Source organism: Taeniopygia guttata, chromosome 2 (assembly GCF_048771995.1).
Source record: "Taeniopygia guttata chromosome 2, bTaeGut7.mat, whole genome shotgun sequence".
Lineage (NCBI taxonomy): Eukaryota > Metazoa > Chordata > Aves > Passeriformes > Estrildidae > Taeniopygia > Taeniopygia guttata.
The window spans coordinates 141,221,243-141,236,044 of NC_133026.1; the positions used below are offsets into that span (position 1 = coordinate 141,221,243).

The 14,802-nt window shown below is 45.3% G+C and overlaps 1 protein-coding gene across 5 annotated transcripts in view; it reads right to left on the minus strand.

Moving 5' to 3' along the window:
- Nucleotides 1-8,907, minus strand: part of LRATD2 (LRAT domain containing 2) — a 59,104-nt gene extending 50,197 nt beyond the window's left edge. The window contains exons 1-2 of one of the 5 annotated variants that reach the window (XM_072925002.1): nucleotides 8,609-8,907; nucleotides 1,805-7,808 (exon numbers count right to left, since the gene is read on the minus strand). In XM_072925002.1, coding sequence (XP_072781103.1) covers nucleotides 6,913-7,803 — 891 coding nt within the window. In that variant the 5' untranslated portion in view covers nucleotides 7,804-7,808; nucleotides 8,609-8,907 and the 3' untranslated portion in view covers nucleotides 1,805-6,912. The other 4 variants (XM_030266684.4, XM_030266685.4, XM_030266683.4 and 1 more) reach the window with 4 other exon arrangements.
- Between the last annotated feature and the right edge of the window lie 5,895 nt (nucleotides 8,908-14,802).

Sequence of the window (14,802 nt, forward strand, 5' to 3'; positions counted from 1 at the left end):
AATTGAAACTTGGACATCTTCCTTTACAATGACAATGGCAATGTTAGTGGTGGCAGCAGGATTTTATACAGTATCCTAGAGACCCGAACAGAATTTCAGGACAGATGAAGGCTGTAAACTGATTTCCTTTTCTGCCTAGGGATGATGGGGATGCAATCTTCCCATCACTCCCAGATTTTTGTGGGGTAGACCTTCATGAGTGTTGTACTGGAAATGATCCACAGTGCACTGAAGAGGGAACTGAAGAGAAAAACTCTCTGTGTAAGTCCAGTGCTCAGAGCAGCCAGCCAGGAGTTCAGAGACCTCATCATAATCATGTCTCGGTACTTGCATTTTATATTATCCTATTTCTAGCTCAGGTGCATTCTGACATAAAAGGGCAATGCAAATGTCCTTTTCAAGACATTTCATTTTGGTATCTGATGTCACATACATTCTGGAAGCAGCCACTGGGAGGGAGATCCAGCAAGCAGAATCTCCCTCTCTGTGAGCACAGGCTATGAGAGAATACATGGACTGCTTTGCTTTATGTACCTGGAGAAACTTCAGGGGAAAAAAAAACCCCAAAAAACTAAAAAAGTCCAGAGCCTCAAGAAAACACTATGGTGACTAAATAAACACACATGCACAAAAAACAGGTCAGCTATGAAGTTTCAGAATTCAGTGGCCTCCAGTGCTAAGTGATAACTGAGCAGGGATTTTCACTTATTGATCCAGCCATTCAAATCACATTTTTTGGTTCTTTTCAAATCTCGTATCAGACACCTGAAAATTCAGGCACTCTTGTAGTCACATAGAGCACAGCTGGATGCCTCATACATCTTTGTTGTATTGCACTAAGCAGCATCTTGTTCAAAGTCACCTAAGTCCACACCAGAGCTACAAATTCGATGTTATGGTAGATTCACACCTGCAGCCTTGAAAGCTGCTGTCTCTGATATAAAAATTTGTCTCAATTTCTCACACCTATAAGACAGCTGTCACAGACAGCTGCCACCTGCAGAAGAGCTAAATCTGAACTGATACTTCCAGCCAAAGTCCCACCTTGTTACAGCTAGATTTCCTCTGGATGGTTTCATTCAAAGAATTCTGTCCAGAGCTGACTCAGACCTTTTGGTGAGATTCAAATAGCTCCTTGTGGTCAGGATCTTGAGGACGAGTACGATTTGTTGGTCATACCACTGTTTTTGCCATTGTGAATACGCATCCAGCAGAAGGCTTTAATGGATTAAGAATGGTTACCCTATGGGTGTAATATTTCCCCACACCAACAACCCTTGTCACCTTGATTAAGAAATGTCCCAAAGGCCGGTGTGGGTAGAAAAATGATCTCACACCAGCCATGGATCTGCCATGAGACAAAACACACAAACTGAACAGTTGTACAGATTTCCCCAAAACTCCCTGTGAGTTCTGTTCCCTCGTTTCTCCCTCTAGCAGACACTACATCTGTTCCTTAGCAGTTGCTGGCAGAGAAGACAAGCCCTGCTGCCAGCTAATACTATATGATCTGCTGCTGAATTAATTTTCCATTTAAAAATTAAATTATGGGCCAGATCCTCGTTGGATTTAATACAGCTGTCACCTTTCAGGCATCTGATGGTCTGGCCTTGTACGGAGGTTAGTCTTCCTCTTTCTTTGAAGCAAGAACCCATCCAAATAGTTGGATTTTGATCTGATGTGTGAAGGCAGTGAAAATATTGATTGTTTTGTGTCTGATGCATCCATCATGAGAAATTACAACTTTTTTCAAAAAGCTGGAGAAAAACACACTATTCAAAAAAACAAAGAAAAGAAAGAAAGGTTGTAAAAGACACTATAAATCTTTTATTTCTTTTGAGTTACTATGAAATGCCCTTCATTTTGAAGGAAATGGTACAATCAATGATGTGTACTTCTTTCTCAGGAAAAGAAGATATTTGCACTAACAATTCAACATTTACTGACAAAAGACAGCTTACAGAAAATGCTCATGGTGGAAAAAAAAATCATATTTGTGATTACACTTCTTATTGTGGATGATTTCATGAAGCGTTACAATGTTAAGAATTTCAAGTGTGCATTTTAAGAAAGCTTCTAATCCAGTATTAATGCAAAGGAATTTAAACCATCTAAACCATTGGTGTTCAAAATCACCCTGATTTCTTCCTATTCACAGTTAAAGAAAAAGCCTAATCTGAAAGTCTAAGCCCATGATACAATACTCCTTGCCTTATCACCGCACACTGATTTTTAAGAGTAGTCAAGCATACTCAATTAATATTAGATTTCTTACAAGTAGAAACTGCTGTTGGAAACAATGTATTTCTTACCTCTACTTAGTTACTAGTCTCTGATCTCTTATACAAAATTAAAATTTTGCTTTCAAAAATATTTGTTCCTACATGGCTGTTAGCTTTATGGTTGGTGCTGTTAATTGTCAGAAAAGCAGACGTGGGAAACCACTCGACAACACACTTCACATACCCGAGGACAGACCTTTGGCACAACGTAACCAAAGGAGAAGAGAAAAAGAAAACCACCATTACATTCAAAATCTGAAACAGATTAATCACACAATATCACCTATTATAGTACTGAGTGGAATGGTGAAATCATATGAACAAAAGGAGTTTGCCTATGGTTTCATTTGTACAACACAATTTAAAGTTTACTTCCACAGTCTAGGGTCCTTCAGTCTGAAGAATGCATTTTTCCAAGTAAGAAAGTACAGTTTTTGAAGTAGCTTTTGGGAATTTTCCCTGCCTACTCGGCAGCTGCCTACCACATTGGCCAGAGGAGTTCTAGAGTTGCTGTAATTAATACTTTGCATTCACACAGAATCAGGGATAACAAAATAGTCTTCAGTTTACGTCTTTGTTCACTGCCACGGAAGGTGAATGTCTAAATTGTGTTTTTAAAATTACTCAATCAACAGATAATTGTACGTTTTACTACAACGCCTTTTCCAAGGCATTATTTGCATCAAACACACCAATACTCCAGGGAAATAAGAGTGCTCATCTACATTTCCTAGCTGGAGCTACATTTACACATCTGGGGCTAAGCCTTGCCAGCTTTCACATGTGCATATTGATATTCATAGCAGTAGATATGCCCAAATGAGTAAATTCATATAGATTAATGTTTGCACAATCAAAGGGTTTTTAAAACAAATTATATTAACTTTAAATGTTAAAAAAGCAAGGGAAAGTTCAAGCATGATGAGACAAAGATACAGGAGGAATCTGCAGCAGATCACCAGCTTAGCTTACAACTGCTGTGTAACACTCCTCTCACCAAATCCGTGCAGCTCCTGCATTTCCAGAGGGATACTGAGGCCAAAGTTTGGGCTGGGTTCTACCAGCTCTGTTTGGACAAGAGGCCCTTTGAGAAACACCTTTCACTGCACTACTTATTCTCCCCTGTTGATAATGCAACCTCAGAAGTTCCACACTCCCACCAGAGACATCATATTGAAATTCCAGACCCTCATTCATAAAGAAATGTAAAGATACACTTAATTCCAAGCATAAGAATAGGCTTACTGATTTTCAAGTGGCCTCAAGTAGGCATGGTCTACTCAAAACTTTAAACTCAATATAGACTTAAGTCCTTTGCTGAAGCACAAGCTCTGCAGAAGGATCACACCTGCATTTCTCTATGTTAAAGCAGATGCAGAGAAGAGCACTTTATCTATTCCTCTTCTCTCTCCTTTGTGATCTATGTAAAAGTCCTGCAGTAGACATACAAAAGAGTCAGTTTTCCTGGGAGATCTTTTTTTTCAAAAAATCAAGCTCCAGAAATCCCAGCTTACTCTGCAGACAGTAACTGAGCAAATACAGCAAAGACAAGAAACCAAGCAGTTGAGGTGTGCTTCTACAGCAATTTCTGTTCTCACATCCAGGTCATTACAGGTCCATGGCTTCAAAACCAGACTGCTTAGAAATGTGTGCAGTGGTGTTTAGTAGCACCTATTAAATAACACTGCCTAATCAACAGGTAGGGGAAAAGGACCTGCTTGTTAAAGATTCAAGAGTTGCATCTTTACCTGCTGGAATAAGAAATCCCTGTAGGAGGGCTACCTCTTTCAGACAAAATTTTAAAAAATGCCAAGCTTTCCACCCTCTTCTATTTTTACACATAATAGAATGTCAGGGGACAATAAATTCCCAAACATAGCTGCAGGGAAACTTTATGATTCCAAATATCAAATATCTGTATGGCAAGTGTCAGAGGAGCACAGAGGTTTTATAACACAGCAGCATGCATGCCAAACTCTGCTGTGAGGCAAGCTCCTCCTTCACTCTCTCTCCTAGCAAAGCACTGTAAGCTCTGGAATTCTTTGCTAAGGCCTTGTGCCTGTGGGGGAATTTATCCCAAAAGGCATGACCGGTACAGAGAAGCACCAAGACCAGCACAAGACAAGATTTCAGTTGGTCAAAGAAGCTTTGCTCTCCATTCCCAAGCAGATTTGGTCCTTTTTTAATTAAAATTTTAAAAACACCACAAAATACAAAATAAACAAAAAGAAAAAAAGAATATAAAACAAAGCCAGACTATTCAGGATATCTCAGAAAGAAAGAAATGGCTAAGTGTCATAGTTCTGATGTTTCAGACACAAGGGAAAAATATTTTCACAACTAGTTTACTGTTTAGTACCTTGTAGATACATAATATTTGACATTTATAGCAGTTTCTATACTTTATGACCTTTAATATACTTTAGATCATGAGTGAAAAATAAACCCATTCAGAGAACTGGAAAATAACGTGCATAACAATTTACTTTCAAATGCAAGGTTATGAAGGGGTTTTTTTTTAAACTTCCAAAAATATCTCTAGGAAAATATTATTTTACATAGCTATATTACACAGTGAAATAAACTTTGTTATGTACAAGGTTTCAGTATGAAAGAAACCACAGCTAGACATTTGCTCATGGTCTAGATAATCTGTTGTCTCATATCATTCAGAAGTACAACAGAGAAACTCTCCTTCACTCTTTTTCAGACTGTCTCAATGAGCATTTCAGCTTTCAGTAGTTACTAGTAGTTGTATAAAACCTGGTGCAGACTTCCACATATTAACCCTATCACAATTAGATGTGGGTAGATATACTTTCAAAATAAGGTTAGACATCTGCTCAACAACCACAGTAACCTGAGTACACCTCAATTGCATATTGGTGAAAAAAGCCACACTTAGTGTAGGCACCTGAGCTATAGCACTCTAAGGGAGCTTGGTATTAAACTCTGCCCTGGATTTGTGTTTCACAGGCCAAATCCTAGCTTACATATTTTAGGCAGAAAACAGGACACCACAATCCACTTGGCCTCAGTTGGCAAAGTTGCTTCATATAGTCTTAACTAATCAAAAAGCCTATATCTACCTGTTTTTAAAAAACAAACTTTGCTCCTGTCACACAGGTGGAAAGGACATGGAGTACTCTGCTATTTGTTGTATAACTGTAAACAGCTTTGGGGAAGACCATACTAATTATGCTTCAAGTTTACATCACACTGTTAGTTTCCATTACTTAAATGAATTCAAGCTTATCTTCAACTTCACATCCTCATATTGGTTTTAAAGGGGAAGAAATTTTTAATTAGAAACTGCCTCCAAATCAGTGCTTGTTCACACACCCAAACGCCAGGACAAAGTTCTGACAGGGCTGCCTGTGTGGCAGATCAGTTCAACAGCTGAATAAAAGTTCAGGGAATATTCAGGGCAGGCAGCGCTACACTCCCCCTTCATGAGGGACTTGCATAACTTTGGAGGCATGTCCTTTCCTCTAATGCTATAGCTCAGCTGCATACCATGGAAATTAGCAAAAAAAGGAACATGAAATCCCTAATGAAGAGGAAACTGCTTTGGAACACCCAAGCCCCTCTGCCTGTAATGTCTTCCAGCCTGTGCTCCCTTCCATCACAGCTGCGTTCACTGTGCTGCTGAACCTGTGGCACGCTCACAGCCAGAAGCATCCAACCAAGAGGTCATCCTCGAGGGACAGCTTACTCAAGACATACTCTTACACATAAGCAACCTGCCTCTACTGCCTCTGTGTGTATAACAGACATACTCAGGAGCTTTGCCACTTGCTTTAGGAGAAGTCAAGGCAGCCTGTAATGAGCCCTGACACAGCTCAGCATCTGCCTGCAGGAGTCCCAACACACACCAGTGTGCAGAGTGTAACTGGGGTGGCAGACTTCCTTCCCTGGGACCTGTTGGCAACAAACACATCTTCTGTCCCCAAAGCCACACACTGATGGCAAAGGAGGAGGTCCCCCAGCCCACCTGCAACCTCCTATCAATTAAGAAGGCACTAGGCACATCAAACCCATTTCATTAAAATCAGTGGAGGCTTCTGCCTTACACCTTCTGGGAAACTGGTTACCAAACCCACAAAGCCTTGAACCAGGCGAGAAGCAGCTCCTTGCAATACCAACAGAAGCCACAGCTGAAGAGAAACAATAGCAGAGAAGGGAAAACAATATCCTCATGTTCAGAGCTACACGGTCATGTCATGGAAGTTGTTGCCTACTTCTTAATGGCATTGAATACTATTAACTTCTGCTGATAAGCAGATGTCAAAGGCATTTAGCAGCTTGTAGGGTCAGGCCTACTGGCAGATGGTTGAGGAAAAGGCTATGTGAGAACATGGCAGAGAGGAAGGGAAAGAAGTGAGAGAGGAGAGGGGTAGAATTGCCCTGAGTTTTATCCTCTACAAATAAGTCAGGGGTTTTATCATCAAGCACTGAAGGAGTTAAGCACTAAAGCATAGACACTTAAGCAGCTTTCTCCCTTCCTTTCACATGTGACTGGAATGAAGCTGCACCGAAGCAGCCCAAAGGGCTTATAACAGCTCAATTTCGCAGCCTTCAGTTTTAATCCCCATCACCCAGGCTAAGCAGAATGGTGGTGCTGAGGCTGCTACTCCACAGCAGTCTGAGCACCTGGATGATGATGGTCTTCCTCCTCCTCTTCTTCTGCAGCCTGCAGGTGGCTGGAGAGCTCCTGGATCACAGCAGCCTTACCAATCTGGTCATTTCTCCTCTTCTCCATGATCAAATCCTCCAGGCTCTGAAATTCCAGTGTGTGGCTGCGCTTGTCCCCCAGCCGGATCTGCAGACGGTAGGGCTGCTTGCCTATGCGCAGCTCCCCGCCGATTTTAAACTCTCGCTTGCCGTATCGGCACCAGGCAGCAAAACACTCCGAGTTTCTCCAGCTCAAATCCCGATCCTTGCAACCCACCTGCTCCAGGGCATTGCGCACCACCACGGCCGGGCTGAGGGGCTTGTAGCGGTACAGCCGGTTGGCAATGCGGCCGCGTCTGCCCTGGCTGGCATCGGTGAGGAAGCTGTTCACCACCTCCAGCCGATGGAGGTGCACAACTTGAAAATCCCCCACATAGACCACCCAGTGCGGATACTGGGCTTGGCAAACAAACTCCACCAGGTCACCTGGCTTACACCTATTCAGCAGGTTCTCCGGGGTGTAGGTGCTCAGATGCCCCCCACCTCCTTCATCACCCTCCTCTAGCTGCGTGTCCTCCTCTGAAAAGCTCTTCTGGTAAATACACTCATCCCGGTAATAGACTGAGCACTCCACCTCGTGCAGCTGGGGATCGTAGGGCTGCAGGGCAGGGTTCTCACCCCCCAGGTCATGCACCGAATCCTGCTGCTGCTCCAGCTCATCGTCGTCATTCGAAAAGATGTAGGAGACCCCGATCCTGGGCCCTTCATCTCTGTCCATACCTGTCGGGTCGGCCGTGGGAACTTCCTTGTAGTTGAGATGGGTCAGCTTCTCCACCTGGTTCCCCATGCCCGCTGCAACGACAGACACCCGGCGGGGCCATGAGGGCGGGCGCGGCTGAGCGGCTCCCAGAGAAGCAGCGCGGGCTCAGCGCGGCTCCCCCTCCACAGGCGTCCCGGCTCTCCCCGCTCAGCGCAGTCTCTCGCAGCGCCCCGGGGCCGCGGGAACCCGTCGGGGACGGGGGGAAGGGGAACGCGAGACTTCCCTACCTGTACGGAGGAAGGCGCGGCGGCACCACCACCTGTTAGGCGGCGGCGAGCAGGAGAGAGGCGCAGGAGCGGAGCCACCTGTTAGAGAGGGGCTGCGAGCGCCTGGGGAGGTGGGGAGGTCCGAGCTGGGGACGGCGGGGAGCGCACCCCCCTCTCCGCCCAGGTGAGCCGCGCCGGGCCGCCGGCCAGGTGCTTCTCCCCGCCCTCCCCGGCACCGGGCGGCCGCGAACTTACCCCGGGGGCCGGCGGCTGCGCGGCGCCGGGAGCGGCTCAGGGCGAGCGGCGCGCCCGGATCACGGCCCGGATCATGGCCCCGGCGCGGCTGCTGCTCCCCGCGCAGCGGCAGCGCCCGAGCGCCGCGCCGCCGGCTCCGCGGCTCGGCATGAGCGCCGGAGAGGCACGGCCGAGGGGAGGGAGGGAGGCTGGATCCGCCACAGACGCCCCAGCAAGCGCTCAGCCCCCAGCATTTAAAGAGGCAGCTCTTTTTTTTTTTTTAATTCTTCTTTTCTTTCCTTCCTCCCACCTCCCCCCCCCACCCCCCACCCCCCAGCTTCCTCCCCCTCTCCTCCCTCCGCCCCGCACCTTTTCCCTCTCTTCGCTCCTACATGCCAAGCGCTTTGCTCCCCGCCGAGGCTGGCGGCAGGCGGAGGTCGGGCGCGGGGCTGTCGGCGCCGCGCAGCTCTGCGCGGGCAGCGGTGTGTGCAGCGCGCTCAGCCCCAACTCGCACGGGCGCGGCGCCTTTAAGGGAGCGGTGCCACCGCAGCCCAGCCCGCCGGGGCGTTCGGGGGAGGCTCCGCGACCGGAGTTTGCCCGGGACGGCGCCGAGAGGCGAAGCGGAGCCTGGGTGTGCGGCGGTGCGAAGGCGCGGTGCCCGCGCAGAGGCGCGGAGCTGCCCCGGGGAGCGCCCGCCCCGCGCAGCCCCCGCGGCAGCGCCGGGAGTGCCTCCCCGGGGCCGCGCACGGTGGCGGGGAAGTTGTTAAGTGAGCACAATCAAAGCGCCCGGTGCTCCTGGGCTGACTTAACGCCTTCGATTCCTCCATGCGCGGAGTGTGTAATTAGGTTTATTAATTTATTTTCTTTCCGACTCCAAGAGCTCTGTCTCTTTTTCAATATAGAAGATTATGATTCTTTCTCCCCTGGAAAGGCATTATGAGATCTGGTGGGAATATTTTGCTTTCTGTGTTTTGGAGAACACAAAACAATATTTTGCTTTTTCATTAATGCCTAGTTAGTGTGCTAGGTGGGTTTATTTTTCATACTATTTTAACAGACGTTGGTAAATTCACACTGTTAAAATAGACTACAGAGATAATTTATGGGATGTAGGAGTAATGTTTTTAATTTTGTCTCATTTATTCCCTTTGTCTGTTGTCTTGTAATTTATAAGCCCAACTGCAACTGCTGTTCTGAGTATCCACTAAATAGCGGCAAATGAAGGAACAATTGTTGTGTTACCAGGGCCCTGGGCACTGCCCACAGGCTCAAAGAATACAATTTCCATCAGATTCTACATCTCTGTGGTTTCACAGACCTGCCCTTTGGGGTAAGAAGAATTGCTCCACCTGGGACTGGGGAGTCAAGCACCGCTTGGGATGGTAGGGCAAGGCAAGCAATTGCAGCAGCGACAGACAGCCAGATCAGGATCTTTTTGTTTTGGATTCTGCTGGTGGCTATGCCCATGGGAGCATTTTTGAAACGAACCTCCCAAACAAACACCTAGCCCTGACACACGTTCACTTTGGTTTGCATCCAGTGTGTTTTCAAACAGTGCACATTTATTTCACATCCCACCAAACTAGATGTACCCTGCATGGCAGGGTTGGATCAAGGCTAGTTGAGCAAATGTCCGAAATGTATTGAACGTAAATGTGATGTCTGGGCACTGCATATTTCCCTCTGCAGTTCACTCCTCTATAGCTGCCCTTGGACAAGAGAGGGCCCTGCTTCATAGTTAGAACGTTGTAAAATTCCTTCACTAATTAAAGATGGGCATGTGTGAAAGTTGGAGTATCCTAAAAGGAGAAGCTAAACTGAACATAATAGTGATTTTTTATGTTCTCCCATTTTCATTGGCAGTGTCTCAGCACTGTATATTACTATCTCTGGACCAGTTATACTTCATTAAATTGTTTGGCAGCTCTGTGTTCAAGGCCAAGTTTCTTTCTGAATTTTCTGCAGTGTATGGAAAGATGTGTCTCAGCAATGAGTGCATGAGTGGAAACTCAGTATGGCCCAGGCAGTCACTTGTGTGTTCGTGCACATCCACAAAGATTTGCAGTTCTCCATCAAGTTTTCTCTTTTTCTTGTTTGCTTCATTTCACCTCAGTGCTTAATTTTCTGCACTTTGTCTGCTGCTTTGATATCTTTGAGTTTCCTTGCCATGGCTGCTTCATGGAATCCATACTGTCTGTTCAATCTGCTGCTTTCTAGGGTAAGAAGCCATTGGTAAGTAATTTTTGTATTGTTATCCACATCCAGTAATGGCTTACTGCACACATAGGTAAGGAATTGGGTGGAAAATCCATGAAGAATTTACAGTGCCTATATATCACTTTGACTAGTGCTTAAAATTACGATGATTAAAACTTCTTCATGCATAATCTCTAAGCCTAAAAGCAGCCGTGCTTGCACACATACTGAAGTCAACAGGGAAGTCCACACTGTTGGGTACGATACTTCCCTGGAGTCACTCCCAGGTTCCAGTAATTTGCTTGTTCAGATTGCAGAGGTATTTCTTCTTTGTAAATTCTCTTTTGGAGAGAAAGCTCCATTCCAGGCAAAACACAGCTTTGCTTCTGCAGTGGGCTCATTCCAGCAGCTCCCTTATCTGAGTCCCCACGTAGACTGCAAGAAAGCAGGGTTGACTCTACATGAGACTTGTCTCGCTCAGCTCTACAAGAGCCCTCCAACATTTTCACAGCTGAATTTCACATCCATATGCTCTCAACCTATTGTTGAATTCAGCAATATATCTACACGTTCCTGACGTAAAAATACTGTTCTGGTGGGTCTTAATATGGCTTGTATGATGTTTGATATGCCTGAAACTTTGACAGTCCCTTTTAAGGCAAAAATACCTGCCATGCTGGAGGGCTCTCTGGGAAGCCAAAGCTGCTTGGCCATATTGATGCATACAGAAGGGACTGCACCTCTTGGCTTGGAGACTGTGGGACATCTATGGAGCAAGTAACTTCTGTTAATCTATGTAGCTGCTATCATCCAGGGGCCTTTGTAGTGCTAGTTGTGGTTGCTTTAAACTTAAAGCTAATTTTGAGGATTAGATGTAACAGTTATTTTGTTGTCCCAACAGTATATTTTACATCCAGAGATTGAAAAGGTAATATTGATTTGAAATCACAATTCATCCTTACTTAATATGAAGTGCTATGGTCACACTGTTGTTGTTATTAAAAGATATCCAGGATGAGAAAAAAAAAGTCTTGATATGTGTTTATTTTTTTTTCTTAGCAGTGCTTCTGAGTAAGACAAGGTTTAGTGTCATATTCTGTAAGCACATTCTGTTTCACAGGCATTCAGCCAGCTGATGGCTATGACACCCTTGAATTATTTAATAGCTTCCATTTCTTTTTTGCAGTAGAGTTTTATGAGAATTGAGATAAACTATGGTCCATTGGCGTGTAAGCACTCTACATCATAGACCTAGTGAACCAGAGTGCTTAAATATGGTGGAATTAGGGACACTGGAAAAATAAACCACTTCCTAGTGAAGTCCATGGAAGTTCTTCCATGGAGTTCTGTAGAAATCGATCATATCCTTAACTGAGGGAAGTGTATTACCTGAGAGTCACTTGATGGATGGTGTCCTTCCATGACAGCCATAGCTAAGTTCTCCAAGGATATTTGGGTTCAGAATAGTAACATTTCTTTTGTGACCTCTTTGTCCTCCAGTGGAAGCTGCATCCCTGAGTCAGGCACCAAGTCCTGTAGAGCCAGGAATGCCACCTAAAATAAGATTCATCAAACCTGGCATGCCAGCGCTAGGTGGTAGGGAATGGGACAGAGAGTTAGGGTCCTGACAGCTGCTGGAGTATGGTGCTTCCTTTCACTTGGGTCACCCACACTCTCCCAAGGTTAAGTGCTTTAATGAGGTTGGATTTTCTCACACTCAAGAGGAAATAGTGCCACGTCAGTTAATAAAAAGCATTAATATTTAAGATTGCTTCCTTGAGGTATGAAAGACCAAGGTTGAAGTCTCTTATCTCACTAAAGGAATTTGAACTGATATCTCCCAGGAGGGTACTGGAAGCCACCAGACTATAAGCTCTTTTTGAGCAAGTCTCGCTTTCTCTGTCCCACTGAAGCTGTTCAGTTTTGTATGGGCTCATTAAATACCCATTCAATCTGTCTGAAAGAAAAGAAAAGAATGACAACATCTCTTAGATCAGATGCAAGAAGGGGATGAGAGTGCTTTGAGGTCCTCTTCAATGAATATTCAGATGTCTCACAATCATGCAGTAGCTTCATCAAAAGCCATTCAGACAGACCCACCAGAAAGATCTGAAAGTTTTGGGTTTAGGACGTGGTCATCAGAGAGTTTTTTTCATGTCTGCACTGAAGAGATTGGACCTCTGGGTCTCACATATCCTGCATGACTGATGTAATCCAGATGCTATTAGATATCAGCTCCTCTTGGTTTGTGTCAGAGCCCTGCCATACTGCTGTCTCTGCTGGGCCAGGCCTCATGAATGCAGAAGAAAGAGTTTGTGACACGAGTTTGGGCTTCTGTGGGAAATGTGCTGGCACTACCCAGTGGTTCTGCTTCTGTCTCCAGGGGAAATATCAGGCATTTTGAGAACAAGAAAATTTATGTACTTCAAAATGCTGAGAAATATTGTAGAATGTTGGTGTCTCTGAACCTTGAGTTTCATGTTTGACATGAGACAGATAATCAGCCTCTGGTTGATTCTGGTGTAAGGAAGGTTTTATCTGCATTTAGCTGATAAATCTTTGATTACATTGTAGAGAGTTTGACATCTGTGTGCCTCTACACATATGATCTTTGCTGTTCCTTATAGTGTAGCATGGATTACCATATATTCAAGAAATGAAAGACAAATGCATATAGGGGAGAGACCCACATCAGAGGGAAAATAATGTTTTTTTCTAAAACTCTTACTGGAAGCTTATGCCTCTGTTATCTACTTCAAACACTGTAATTTGTGATTAAATGTGTTCTGTGGCAAAATAAATTGCTGAAATTGCCAAAGCTACAGAGTTTTTAACTGAGGCATCCAAGCTGTATCTCAGAAGCTCTTCCACTGTGAGTTTTTAATTGGTGCATTTCAGCAAATGAAAATGAAGTCATTCATATGTCAGTAGGGGCCTGGATTAATAGGAATCGCTATCAAACCAACTTGAGCAGCAGGAAAAGCTTAATTAAAATGTAGTCCATTTTTGGGGTTTTTTAAACCAGAAAATAGTGACTATATTTCAAACATAAACTTAACAAGGAAGGAGGTACAGCACACACATCCTTCCAACGTGAGAACTTGAAACTCTCATCTGTCTCATGCTGAGCTTCTGCCCTGGAAGCTCCTCCTGTGATGTGTCTTCTAGCATGTCACAGGACTGCTGGGTGCCTTGGTAGCACAGTGTGTCCCTGCAGCTGGGAAGGGGTGGGACTTCTGATGGGAGAAACTTCTGATGATTGCTCCTGGTGTGCAGTACCTAAGCAGAAGCCATTAGTAAAAGGAGGAAGTCTTTTCTTTGGCTGTTGCCACACTGCTGATAAAACATGAAATTATTATTGTGAGGTAAACACATCACTCTTTCCAGCAAATCTGTGATGTGACTGCAGGTAATTCAGAAAAACTGTGATTGTCCTACCCCTGGAAGTTTCAGACCAGACCAGATGGGACTCAAGCAGCCTGATCTAGTGGAAAGTGTCCCAGCCATGGAATGGGGTTGTAGCTTTAAGGTCTGTTCCAACCCAAAGCATTCTATGATTCTGTGACTGTGCTGTGTATAAATGGGGTGGAAGAGAGGAAACACAAGCAAAGTCTCCCGTGGGTGGTGTCTGTGCCAGAATGTGAGGCTGGAGAGGTCAGATTGTGTGACCATACACAAGGTGGCAACACAGCTGGTAATGTTTGGGGTCTGCTCTCTTCAGCCCAGCTCTGGGTGCTTACTAACTTGACCCAGAAATACTGACCATGGCTGCTCCCCACAACTGCAGATCCATGGCAAAGTACGGGGGCAATAGCTGAGCAGATAATCCACCTTGTCATTCGCACATTAGACTGAGAAATGGGTTAATATTTTTTCTTCCATAGCCAATGGAAAGCAGCAGAGATGCAAAGCCTCAAACCATCTGTGAAGATGATGTTCAGGGCTTTCTGCTGGACTTGTCCCAAATCCAGCAGAGCAGGACCCAGCCCCTGGCTGGTCTCAGTTGCAGAGGCTGCAGTGCTGCAGGGGTAGCAGCTGTGGGGTTGTGCACAGTCACCTGCACAAGGAAGACCTTGGGCTAACGTGGCTCATGGTGTGTGTGTGGAGGGTGGGAAGGGGCTGGTTCACATCTTGCCCTCCATGCAGGCCTCTCAGAAGCCTCCTGTCATACTGCTTATCTCCCACAGCCCTCACCACAGATGGATGCACAGAATGAACCTGCATCAGTCCCAGCTGTGTTATGGGTGTATGCCTGTGGAAGGAGGATTTGCTGAGCAAAACAAGGAGGGAACAGGCAGCTGAAGGATCTGCTCTAGGGCATTAGTGTTGAGGTAGAGCTGGGGGAAGCTCATGGACTTCAGTTTCCATCAGCCTGAGGCAGTTTTGCACA